The 13,661-nt window shown below is 39.7% G+C and overlaps 1 protein-coding gene across 1 annotated transcript in view; it reads left to right on the top strand.

Annotated features, from left to right (window-relative positions):
* LOC306817726 (copine-8) overlaps positions 1-13,661 on the top strand; it is a 67,297-nt gene that overhangs the window by 38,368 nt on the left and 15,268 nt on the right. Inside the window, exons 7-13 of the mRNA XM_079334840.1 lie at positions 5,596-5,659; positions 7,544-7,647; positions 8,383-8,487; positions 10,062-10,103; positions 10,541-10,616; positions 11,830-11,883; positions 12,022-12,083. Of these exons, the coding sequence (XP_079190966.1) occupies positions 5,596-5,659; positions 7,544-7,647; positions 8,383-8,487; positions 10,062-10,103; positions 10,541-10,616; positions 11,830-11,883; positions 12,022-12,083 (507 nt within the window). The remainder of the gene's footprint in view (positions 1-5,595; positions 5,660-7,543; positions 7,648-8,382; positions 8,488-10,061; positions 10,104-10,540; positions 10,617-11,829; positions 11,884-12,021; positions 12,084-13,661) is intronic.

The raw sequence follows: 13,661 nt of genomic DNA, 5'->3' as shown, positions 1-13,661 counted from the left end.
AATCAAAGGTGGAGAGAGGCCACAGCTGTTGCTGTAGTTGTTGTCTTGCTGAGGATGTGTATTTTTGAGTTGTGGTGTTTGGGGCGAGTGTGTGTATTTGTGTGTGTAGGACTTTGGTAGACACACACCTGCAGTTTGAAATGGCAGGGGGGATCTTTAACAGTTTTAATGAGTGCTAATTACAGATAATTACATTGTTCCCTCAAACCCCTGTGGGCATTTTGGAGTGTGTGTGTGTGTGTGTGTGTGTGTGTGTGTGTGTGTTTACAGAGACTTAAGAGCAGCAGTAGGCAGCAAAACAATGGCATGAAAACTATGCCACAATGCATGTTTTATTTCACACATTAACTTTGAATTACTGTTTCCTTTGCTGTCGTCTTTCTTTCAAACACACGTTAGATGTCACACATCCTCAGATTATCCTTTGACAGCAAGCTTCCTGAAACTGATTCAGTCATGAATGAAGTCAAGTGTCTTGCCCGAGGACACATCGAACATGTTGTTCGCTGGGGCTGGTAATCGAACCCTCAACCTTTCGATTGACAGTCGGTTTTTATATTTAACTTTTTTAATTAGAGGAAGTTCTGTAAACAATAAATAACCACCAGTTCAGTGTCCCTTATGCTAACACATCTTTTAAGGGCTCTTCTTAAAAATGAATAAATGAGCACCGACTATGTTTTTGATTATACTGTACGTGCATGAGAACAGTCAGGTTAGGTGAACACCACAGGCTGGTTTTCATTATGAGAGGCCTTTGATTATTCAATGTCGGCGGGGACTCAATCCTTTTATTCCACTCTCTCTATTTATATTTTTTCTTTGTTACTTTCTCTTTGTATCCTATCAGGATTTCTGTTTTCACCTCTCTGAAACTCACAACCTTTTTTACAACACAAATTAAACCTTTATTGGTTCAAGCAGTTTAAGTGGTACTTGTAATTGTTCATTTTGAGGGTCAGAGTGAAGCCCTAGTGAACTTAAAAATAGATAAGTCATCTACAGTTTTATAAACAAGTTCATGAAGAAGGAAGACACACATACACCATTTAGCACCCACCGCCTGACATATGGGAGTGATTTTGTGAAGTGTCAGATGAATTTGCTCAACCTACTGGCCACAGTGGCGGGTAAATAAAGATAGAGTGCTTGGTGACAGAAAACAACTGCTTTTTCGGCTCTGTCTTTAAGAGCAGAGCAAGACGGTCCGACATGCTAACTGAGCACAGGGCTTCCCCTCCTCCTGTCAGAGGAAGTCAACAATGACAGGCTGCGTGCCCGATAGGATTGACTCTGTAATCGCACAGATTTGCATTTCCATTACAGCAGGTCGACTTGCTAAAGATTGATTGTACATCACACATACCCCCTTGTCTTTCCCAAAACTCGCTGAGTTAAAGACAGTGAGTTAAGCCTGTAAAAACTTTGACCAATGTCTGCCAAGAAGGTTGATAAACCAATCACGTCTCGTCCTCTAGTCCATGCCCACAATCTCAAAGCATGAGCTGAGGTCCACTTCTGGACCAATGGCACTTGTTCGTGTAAGCGAGGGGCGCGGCTTTTGAGGGTGCATAGAGGGGGAGGATGATTTTGAGATCCCAGTCAGAAGTGTCAATTGGAACAATCCCAAAGTCGTATTTACTATTCGGAAAGTCTGAGAAAATGTAGTTGTAGAATCCAACATGGCTGCTACGCCCATCAACCGTACGTTAAAGCTGTAAATATAGTAGTGTTTATTGAACGCTTTCTTCTGTTTTTGTGTGATTGGATAAATCACACCGTTGGTATGGTGACAGTTCTATCTGTGGAGACGTTGTCATTTTATTTTTTTCTGCACAAACTATGTGTGAAATGGATTTGATGTCATTGTCCCTCTCGTAATATTATGGTTTGGATTTTTCTTTTGAAGGGAAAAAAAAGTGTGATTTTGTTTCAGTGGTTGTAATGACTGTTGATCTCCTTCAACAAGAAACAATAAATTGAAATGACATGTATATGCGGGACATGAGATTCTTCCCGTAGTAGTTTGAGCCCATATCTGTGCATGTGTGTTAGGCAGAAGCCCAGAAGTGGCCCAGACTTAATTACACGTTTCGCCAGACACTGATTGCAAAACCATGTGCCTTGATTAGATGATTCACAGTGTTTCTTTACGTGTGCACAACAGACACATAGGCAGAGGCAGAGCCAGAAATATTTGTGAGACGCTTTTCAACTTTGGAGTCCTCTTCTGTGTCATTAACAATCTAGGAGCCATTTACCTTTAAGTGAGGGTTAGGGTTATGTATAAAGACTGCATTTTCAAGAGTTTTCATTCAAAAGAGCACAGCAAATTCACTACACAGTTAAAGCCAAACATGAAAATATTGCTTTTATAGACCCAATTTCATAGCTACCTTTAGAACTATCATGATGTACGTTATTCTATATTGATTATTAAAGGGATACTTCACCCATTTGCATGAAGCTGTGTATCATTAGAAACATGGTAGTAGTGTTGAATGGTTATGAGTCCAGCCCTCATTTTGCCCTGAGACGAGAAAAATGTGTTTTTCTTTGCTTGAAAGTTTTCTTCATGTGAAGCAAAAATGTGTCATATTGCATCACATGAAGAAATCTTCCAGGTAAAGAAAAACATATTTTTCTCGTCTCAGGGCAAAATAAGGGCTGGACTCACAACCATTCAACACTACTACCATGTTTCTAATGATACACAGCTTCATGTAAATGGGTGAAGTATCCCTTTAAATTGTACATTGATATGCAAGTGCTTAACTACAATAAAAAACTAAAGATTCATGATGATCACACTATAACGTTTTGAATTACCCATGTGCTCTCATTCTTTTTCTACTGCAAGTAGAAATACACATTTTTATATAGGAAGTTTGACTGCACTCATACATGTTCTGTAAATTGCAGAGCAGGGTTTTGAAATCATCATTGTATGACGTACATTCCTGAGCTTTTAGCTGACTTTTCTTGTCTTTGCCACATAGTGTGCCTGTATGCACGGGGGTAAAACTGTGAGATACATTATTCATCCAGTAACTATGCAACCCTGTTGGTTACCACCCACATATCAGTTTAAGACAGATTTCTCTGCCAGAATAATGACCAGGACTCGATGAAAAATAGAACAGCGAGAGCTGGCATTTGAGAAAATAATGAGCAGAGAAATCCTATTCAATATTCCACGATAAGACCCCAGCTTGAAAGATTGTCATGGGGACACAAGTTCATGTCTTTAAAGTTTTCTTTTAGCTTATTGTTGCAACACAAAGTGTGAGGATACTATAGGGAAGAGACACTGAAAGAACTTAACCACGTTTTTAAATCTGCCTTGATGTTGTACACTGTATGAGCAACAGTCAAAAGAAACCAGATTATATCCAAGGACATTCAAATTAGTGACGAACTGGCCCGTCACGAACGGGCCAGTGAAAAGAGCTGAATGATAGGAGCCGGCTCCCATCTGCCAGCCGTTTTTAATTTTTTGGAAAGTTTTTGTATGATATGATCTCTGCACTGATGGTGCTTGTTTGTGAAAACACAAAGGCAGAATGTGTAATATCAAGTAGGATCCATAAACAAGCTCCTCGGACACCTCAGGCAAAAGGTATAAGTGGTCAAACAAAGAGCTGTTTGGGAGCCAAAAGAGGCTCGTCTTAAGCTGAGCTAAATGATCTAGCGCTCTAACAGAACTGGAATTCCCATCACTAATTCAAATGGAGTTAGACCCATCTCTGCAGCCATCCTGGGAATGCTTTCCAAAAGACTTCGGACTTTGTCAGTGGTGACGTCTGCTGTTGGACTTGCAGCATTGGCGCTTAACCAGTGCTGTGGGTTTAGGCTTTTAGATCAGAGAATGTCTCCTCTTACTCAAGGTTTTTTAAAGCGTTTTCCCATTTCAGATTTCTGAGAAAAGAATTGCTTTTGTAAGAAAACACATTTAAAGCTTTCAGCTATCGCATGCAGAGTTTCAGTTCTAGGATCTATTTCATTTTGATAGTTCCGCCAGTTTAAAAACATTCTTGTGCTCGAGCAAAGGAGACTTGAATTGCATTCACACTGAGGTCCTTGACCCCAATTCTCTGCTGTCTAAATGAGTTTGCGCTGAGTCGATTTCTGCCAGGTGGGTCTCTCTCAAATCAGAGCTCACCAGATGACAGGCCCCTTTATCACAATGCAAGGCCTCTCAAAAGTCATTTCAAATTATGGTGCTCTGCTTTTCCTCACACACGGTAAGCTTTCCAAAACCAACTAATTAAGGGATTCTGAAAACTAATAAAAAAAATTAAAAAAAACTAACACAACTTTAACCTTGATCTGTCTTACAAATTTTAATTGTTTCATGGCAATTCTTTATAAATACAAACCCACAATATGTAAGTAAAAATGCATATTTATTCTAAAAACAATAGACCCTCAGACATTCCTTACACACACACACACACACACACCATTATGGTCTACTATTTTTGGGCTGTTTGTCTTTATTTGATGAGACAGCTAAAGAGAGACAGGAAATGTTGGGAGAAGAGAGGGAATGGTGACGTGCAGCAAAGGGCGTTATCGGATTTTAACATTCAGCTGCTGCAAAGAGAACCACAGCCTCCGTTCTTAGGCTGTTTGGTGCCTACCAGATCTGATGTCAACGAAGGCAGACCGCTTGGTGAAAACTGGGCTTTTGAGCACTTATTTCGGTTCGGGTCTAACTGCCCTTTCAATGCTTCCTCGCAGAGCTTTGTAGCGCCTGTCTCCAACAAGTTAACTTTAAATGTGTTGTGTGGGTGAGAAGGTAAATGCTCTTTATTTTAGGAGCGGTTGGAAGAGAAAGAGTTGTAGCCATGGCAGATGCCTCCACTTTTGTGAAGAGAGTCTTCTAAGACGGAAAAGAGGTTCGCTAAATTTGTCTGTATTGAAAGGTTAAATATTTTATTACACTAAATTCTTAACAATGACCAGACCGATGCATATTTTATACTGTAATCGATTCATGTACAGCTTTAACAATATGCAGAAGGGTGAATTCAAAGCCCATATCGACACAGCAGAGTAGTGCCAAGTCTAAGTAAACAGTCAAAATAAAATTTCAGGGCCTTTTTGTTAACCATTAAGAGAAATAATACAATATATGATTTTACTTTTACCTAGGCACTAGGTACGACATTTAAGTTTTTCAAAAATATGAAAACAACAAAATAATTTGGTGGAGTTCTGAAGACCTCTTGATCATCTTCCAGAATTGAATAAATAAATCACTGAACATGTCACAGTGCTGAGGGTGTTGGTGAGAAGGAAAAAATTTTTCCTTTTTTACTTATTGCTGAAAGATTTTGTGGTCTGAATAAACTTGCTTAGAAGTGACACAATAAATAGACACCTTCACATGCAGTACATGATCAGTGTGGCGAGGCACTTTCAGATGAACTTGCTCACTGTTTTTATTGGTTCCTTTTGTACTCGCTGTTCTGCTGTTCACTCTTCTGTGTTAAACGCAGATTGCATGTTTTGTTAACAATGTGTTTACAACAAATAGAATATCTATTGGGAATAACCCACAGCTAAGAAGTCTTTGTGTTTTGTTTACAGAGGCATTCCAGGGAAAAAATGTGGGACCATTATTGTGAAAGCTGAGGAGCTGAACAACTGCAGGGTGAGGATCGGTGTAAATCTTCTTTATGTTATTGTTTTAATGGCTCTTGCTCTGCTCGTTCTACATCATCGGGCGGCAGTAGCTCAGTCTGTAGGGACTTGGGTTGGGAACCGGAGGGTCGCCGGTTCAAGTCCCGGCACGGACCAAGTCCGGAAACTGGTCTGGTAACTGGAGAGGTGCCAGTCCATTTCCTGAGCACTGCCGAGGTGCCCCTGAGCAAGGCACCGAACCCCAAAACTGCTCTGGAGCGCTCGCTGTGGGCAGCCCCCTCACTCTGAGACCTCTCCATTAATGCATGTCACTAGAACCCTGTTTGTGCATGAGTGTGTATCTCGGCCTATGTGTGTGTTAGACAGAGTGTAATTTATTATCTATCTCTTACTTTGAATAACATTCTGTTCTAACTTGAGGCCTTTTGTCCCTTTCACTTGCGTTGCTGCCTGTTTGGACTCATTTATACGCACCAATGCATTTAGTGTTGAAATAGTTTGCATATTAAAGTCAGACAAAAATTACCGAAGCACAAATCATAAAGATAAACTTATTATTTCAACATCTCTCCAAGAAAGACAGCTCCAGTTCTAGTATGCGTTCGATAGTGAGGAAGAAAAGGTTAAAGATTAACTGGTGATTCAACATACAGTCCATGGATAGTCACAAAATGTGAGCACTTCCTCCCCGAGTCTCTTGCATGGTGATCTGGTTTAAGAAAATGAGCGACGGGAGAGACCAGGAGCACTCAACTGCTTGTGCTGGCTTCAGAAGTGGAAATAAATGTTGAAATTACAAAAACAAATGTTTTTTTCCTTCTCTTATGGGACGTTTAATCACGATAACATTTACACTTTTTAACACTATAACTTGCTTAGACAAATAAAAACATTCTAATATGTTGGCACAGCTCCATAGGCCAGCACAGCACTCGTTAGTGACTATACAAACGGTGGTCCCTTTCTCTTTCTCCGACAATGCAACAGGTTGGCATCCATGGTCTTCTTACAAAGAAAGATCCAATTAGTGATTTTTAATTAAATTGTTTTATTCATAACCCTATTTTCTGCACAGTTCAATATTCTTTCTAGCGTAAATCTTTTCCATCAATGATGTGTGCACATTTTGTTAGACAATAATTAAAAGTGGGACTAGTCTCTGTCTATCCCTTTCTTCCTCTGATTGTACATCACACATGTACTGATATCTACTAAGGCTTTGTCTTCTTTGTGAGGTGTGCAGAGCATTTGCAATGAAAGAAATAAATAAGAGTAAAATGCCTATTGACATGAAATATGTTAAAGGAATAGTAGCTAATGTTTACATTAAAATATCTAACTTAAAAAAATTGGGGAAACCTATCTTATATATTTTTTATTTGAGTACTTAAATTATATTAAATTTCCAAAAGTTATCAAAGTAATTTATCATTGTAATGGGAGTATGTATGTTGTAAGTGTGAGTCCTCAGATCCTGGTATGTAAAAGAGAAGGTAAGTCTGTTGAATTTAGAGATGCGTGCTGGGTTCGAGTGTGTACAGGTAGTTGGAGCATGCATGTGATACTGGACCAAACATAAACCCTGATCCCAGTACAGCATTAGTATTCGTAATAGATTGGGATATAATTGTTTCGTGTTTGGCAGCATAACTCGGTGCATGTCTCAGGTTTGTATACAAATAAATAAATAAATCCAACATGGAAAAGGAACCTTGTGGCTTGAGTTAGTCATTATGTTCTTTGTTCACACCAGAGAGCCTTCCCAAAATTTTACATTCAAAGGTATACACGTTTTTCTGTTGTGATAGTGAGCTACAGTAAATGTACCTTTGTTTTACCATAGTTTGAAATATGTGCTTTTAAAAAGTTCACTTTCTCTGTCTCTGCTTATTAGGAATCAGTGATGATGCAGTTCTGCGGGAACAAGTTGGACAAAAAAGATTTCTTTGGAAAGTCTGACCCTTTCATGGTCTTCTACAGGAGCAATGAGGATGGCACGTAAGTTCTCCTCTCTTCTTCCTTTGTGCTATGTTCCTTCGTCTTTCTTTCTCCTTGTTTTAGGTTTATTCCTGCCCTGCATCCACAGGAAATTGGTTTCATTGATTCATCACACATCAAAAACAGGGCTGCCTGTTTTCGGCACGTGTTTGAATAACGTGGAAATGTTTGTGCTTGGCATATGCACAACTCTTGACTGAATGTGTGTGTTGAAGCAAGATACCGCTAACAAGTGCAGTGCTGTGGGATGCTCAAATAGTGTGTGTGTGTGTGTGTGTGTGAGTGTGTGTGTGTGTGAGTGTGAGTGTGTGTACAAGAGAGTTCGATCCACCACTCGGAGCATTTCTTTTTCATCCTGCAGTGTGACAAGTTAGATAAGACCTTGTGCTCTGAGGGCCGAAGATTATCAAGTGCACCTGCTAGCCAGCGACTAATGAAATTACCTCTTTGTAGTGTGTACGTGGGTTTTTGTGTGTGTGTGTGTGTGTGTGTGTGTGTGTGTGTGTGTGTTGGGCCAGAACTCCATCTTTCAAAGCTGTTCACCTACACTGCAATTCTATTCACAGGATGTATTTTTACTTTATTTACGAATATAGATTTTTCAACTAAATTCCCTTAAGATGTACTGTCTGCCTTCTCTTAACCCATTCACGTTTCTGTCCTTTCTTCACTGCAACAAATCCTTTCCCCCTCCTCTCTTTTTCGCTAATAGTATTTTCTCCTCTTTTTCCGCAGGTTCACCATCTGCCACAAGACAGAAGTGATAAAAAACACATTGAACCCTGTTTGGCAAGCCTTTAAGATTCCTGTCCGGACTCTTTGCAACGGTGATCACGACAGGTTAGTATTTCTCAAGCCCATACTGTTCGACATACGGAGACGACTAAAGTATATCGTTAGCTAGAATTTTTATTTCCAGGTTTATTTTAGGATCAGGCATACTAAGGGCGCAATCACATTGGCAATGCATAATTTCACGAACATTAAATGGTTAATTCAGGTAAAATGGAATATACGTTGATGTTTAGTTCTTTAATGTTAATTGTGGAAGGAATTGTATGAAAAAATGTGTGAATGAGGCTCAAAACAGGGTTTGCCTTGAATCTCGAGTAAAAGTCGGAGGGACAAAAGAAAATTAGTATATAATTGTCCCTCTGATGTCATCTCGCATGTTGATATCATCTCATGGTGAAAATTGCATAAAAAAGCAGAAAAGAGGGGTTGTTTAAGCATATCTAGCAGACAGCAGCATTGATCTGAAGTTTGGTCCAATAAGCTTGAGTTGAGACACACACCGTGCCTTATCAATTGGTGAGTGAGGAGAGTCCTGGCTGACCACACATACAGTATACACGCAACAAACACACACTCACACATTGTGTCTCTGCAGCCTGCGAGGGGAGATAAGAAGGCTCACGAACAATAGAGAGCCGTGTAGTTCTGCTCCTAGGTGCTCTGGCAAGCGGCCAGCCCCTTCCCACTCTTCATCCTCATTGCATCTTTTCCTCTAATGTGCATCCATCTCTATAAGCAGCTTTAAGGTCCATTAATGTTGCTTTTTCTTCTCCACTTCCTCTCATATTGAGAGAGTGTGTGTGTGTGTGTGTGGGGGGGGGGGGGGGGGTGAGGGAAAGTGCAGCTTCAGCTCCTATTATGAATTAGATACCATTTGTGTGTCTACATGAGTAAGTCAAACTAAATGAATAAACTATGTCCGTCTTAGAAGGAATGTTTACCAAAAACTACAAAAAAAGAACCACGCAATGTACACTTTTGTCTCTTTTTCACACAATCTTTCTGTTTTTACTCCCTCTTTAGCGTTCTCTCAAGCAAAGTGCCTTTTGCTTTCTCTGCTTGAATTTAGATTCTATTCTGTTATCCCTTTTCCTCAGCCCTCTACCTCATTGCTCTCCTACTTTTATCAGAAATAAATAACACCTCTCTTAAAGACATTGGTAGATAGCATGATACTGCAGCATATCTGCCTCTTGCAGACGGTGCTGCTCTTTACCCCTTCTTTCCTCCTTGCAAGCGAAGGGATGCCTCAATGGATATGTTTGGAGATGAGAGCGACTGTTACAAATACAGTGACAAGCAGGCAACAAATAAAGATAAGCCACAGAATGGAGTAGCTCCATGACAACTGTTGAAAAACAGTGTTAGGCACAACAACTTTGTATGATTTCTAATAATATTGCATTTATAACAAATAAATAAAAAGACTTAAGCACTCTAACATATGAACTAACTTCAGTAAATTGGAGGAGGGTGGACCACATTGCCTTCTATTGTAAATATCAGGTCAGATGATCTATTAGCTTGCTATGCTGAGAAACATCAATGGTCTTCAAAGTAAGCTCATGTACAGACTATAATAGAATATTGACCTGATCCTCTCATTGCTTTCTCAACAGAACAATCAAGGTAGAAGTATATGACTGGGACAGAGATGGCAGGTAATTCCTCCCTTTTGTTTGCTTACTCACTTCCTTTTGGAGTTCATAGACAACCTGTAAGATTACAGCTTGCAAACACACACTGTATCAATCTGTTTTTCAAGTTTACTAAGTCAACAGCTACTTCACAAATTACCTGATTATTTCTGGCTATTTAGAGCCAGTTTTCTTTGAATTCATAGCTTTAATTCATTTGCTCATTGGAGAGCATAAGAGAGCTTAAAAAAGTGGCAGCTACTAATGAACACTCCGTGGAGCTAATATACAGGATGGGATTGTTAATTTACCATGTCTTCAAAAGAACACATTGCATTGTTTGACAACTGCTGAAAAGTGTTTGCAGGGCTTAGATCATTGAGTAGAGATTCAAGGAAATGCATTAGGAAATCCTTTTTCATTCCTTTCTTGTTATTTCACTGTCTGGCTTCTTTCTGTAGTCATGACTTCATTGGAGAGTTCAGCACCAGCTACAGAGAACTATCCAGAGGGCAGAGCCAGTTTAACGTCTATGAGGTGGGTTTATGTGTGTGTGTGTGTGTGTGTGTGTGTGTGTGTGTGTGGGTGTGTGTGTGTGTGTGTGTGTGTGTGTGTGTGTGTGTGTGTGTGTGTGTGTGTGTGTGTGTGTGTGTGTGTGTGTGTGTGTGTGTGTGTGTCTGTGTCTGTGTCTGTGTCTTGGTGTGTACGTGTGTTTAGCTGTGTTAAATTCACAATGGTTCTCAAACAGTATGCAGGTCAACTCAGATCAGGTCAACTTGGTATCACATGCATGCTCCAAAACTCAGAAGTTATGCATTAAAGAGGCCAAACTTGAGGCTAAACTTCAGCTTTTTTAAACCTCACAAACAAATACACACACACACACAGAGAGAGAGACACACTGGCAGTTGTGATGGATTACTGGCTTATCTTTCCCCAGGAAGAGTCAACACGTTTTGATTAACAGAGAACAACACAGAGAGCAGAGCATGCTGGGAACTGTCATTTTAAACAGTTACTGTTTGCATTAATGTGCAAACAGAGTCACAGACAATAAGGGAAACACCCAGAGGTGGACAAAACACACACTGACTGACTGAACTTAAAGCTGTCTGTTCATGAGAGGTGAAGAACCTGAGTGTTCTGGTATACTGTAGGTACCTTGTTTCAATCACTGCAACTCACCGTCATTGAGTGTTTCTATAGCAACTGTAACCTGGGCCAAAGTTGAATGTTCATGCTGATCCCCACATTACAAAAGCAACTGTTTCCTCTGATGAACTTTGAACTCTGTAGAAAACAGAAAGCTGAAAAGTGGTGTTTTTAAAACACAATCTTTAAGCATTCACTGAAGCTTGTTTTAGTTTCACTGGGATCCTCTCATAGTAAAGGAAGATTTACAACAGTTCATACATTTCTGCCCCGAAACTTTCAATATTTACGGGTTAATGTTGGTTACAGCAAAGTTAGAAGTTAGGTGGTGCACATTATAAAGCTATTACTAAAACAGACAGGAGTGGGCAATGACAGAACCACAGAAAAACAGAGCTTGAACATAACTTCATGAGAAAATGTCATTTTCCAATTTAATGTTTCCTGTACTCCCAAGTGTAAGAGAAAATTAGGTATTGCAAAATTAAAGAATACTTGACTTTTATAATTTGCTGTGGTGATGTATTCAAGTGTTCCTTTAAACCCCTTGACAAAATCAGCAAACGAAGGAATGATTGATTTATCCTGTCCTTTTTAGGTTGTAAATCCAAAGAAGAAAGGGAAGAAGAAAAAATACCTCAACTCTGGAACGGTGAGGAAACATCAATTCAGACTTATTTCTCCCCTCCCTGTCAGTGTTCAGTTGTCTCAGTGAAGTTGTCCCATTAGAAATAACATGTTTAAATCATAATCATTGACACTAAGCTGATTGTGGCTCTACCCCTTATAGGTAACGCTGCTTTCATTTCTGGTGGATATTGAAGTTACCTTTCTGGACTACATCAAAGGAGGGTAAGTTAAGACCACAACTTTTTTTTTTACTGATAAGCTGAGCTCCTCTCCTGATAATAACCCCACCATGACACAGTGTCTGTAATGTGCCAAAGATAATGATCCCTCAGTGTGAGTGAATCAGATGGAAACGTGTACATTTGTATGAGAAAAAAAAGGGCGGTGAAAGGCAGAGAGAGTGACTGGTGGCTCGACATGAAGTCAAGTACACCTTGACTATGCGTTGTGTTTGTCTGTTTGTTATCTTGAATTGTTTCTCAGCACTTGCTCGTGCTATGTGCCATCTCGTGTGCTTGTGTGTATGGGCTTGTGTACATTTGTTGCTCAGGAGGGTTGACTGTGTGCTACCAGGCATGGTGCGATTGCTCGCCTACACACTCTGCCTTAATTAAACTCACAGAGGGGGAGACTGTCAAGTCAGAGAAAGAGAATCTGTACGTGTGTGTGTGTGTGTGTGTGTGTGTGTGTGTGTGTGTGCAACTTTGGAGAAAGAAAAATCACCACTTTTCTTGTATATGTTTCGAAAGTCAGCTTGTATTACAAAGGGCATTCAAGTTTACCCTTATCTCAATACAAAAACAACTCTCTGACATGAAAACACAGAAGCTACATTTTCACCTCAGTAACAACCTCCTAATAAGCAACACAATCCATTTCAAGCCTTTTTTTATCCCTCTGTAGTTGTGGATGTTGCTTTTTCAGGGGGGGTTGAAATTGCATTGCTCTTGTCAGATGTTTAAAAGGCAGGCACAAAATTGCTAGATTAACTGAGGGTGCATCAAAGAAGACAACACTTGCTGCGCTAGATACTTGGCAGATAAAAGCCTGCCTTACTGTAATACACTGATGAATAAAGTGTTGATGGTGTCTGTACAAAGAAACGCATATAAATCTCAATTCACACCTGAAGCACAATTTTATTTCAAAGAGAAGTTTAGACTTTTATCTTTTTAATATTTATTGACCATCAAACACTGTTTCCTGGTTTAAGTCTTGCTGTCTTGAAACAAACAACAGATTTATTGCGTAACAGTAACAATCTATTTTTATTGTATATCTTTGTGAGGATCCACCGAGATATAATCAATATTGAAATGTAAATATCAGATTTTTAAATATTAGCTATTCAGCATCTTTTCTGCTCACTGTTGTGTTCTAGGCTGTAAGCTGTCACTGCCTTCAGTAGACCAGTTACAGCACAGCAGTTTTGTAAAGGTTCCTAAAATCTTGTGTACAGGACCTGACCTTGGACAAACATCAGAAATAGCAAATGACTAGGTAGGGAACATATCTAAGAGACTATCTATTTTTACCATTTGTCCATGCATATTTTCACTAATGGAAAATCACCACCAATGAGTCCACGTATACAGACTGAGTTCTCAGCTGCACTGTCAGTCAGAGAGCACATGGAAACTCCCCGGAAGAGAGGGTTTTTCCCCTTCTTTTTTTTTTGCAGTACTTTGAGAGTGTGAGCTGGGTGCTCTTACACGCTTGTGTGACTAAATGAGGTGCCAAGTGCTGTCTCACTGCTTGAAACCTAAATGGACTGTAATGGTTCAGTTGCACTCACTCCAA

Source organism: Symphodus melops (genome assembly GCF_947650265.1).
Source record: "Symphodus melops genome assembly, chromosome: 22".
Classification (NCBI taxonomy): domain Eukaryota; kingdom Metazoa; phylum Chordata; class Actinopteri; order Labriformes; family Labridae; genus Symphodus; species Symphodus melops.
This window is presented reverse-complemented; position numbering and strand designations above follow the sequence as displayed.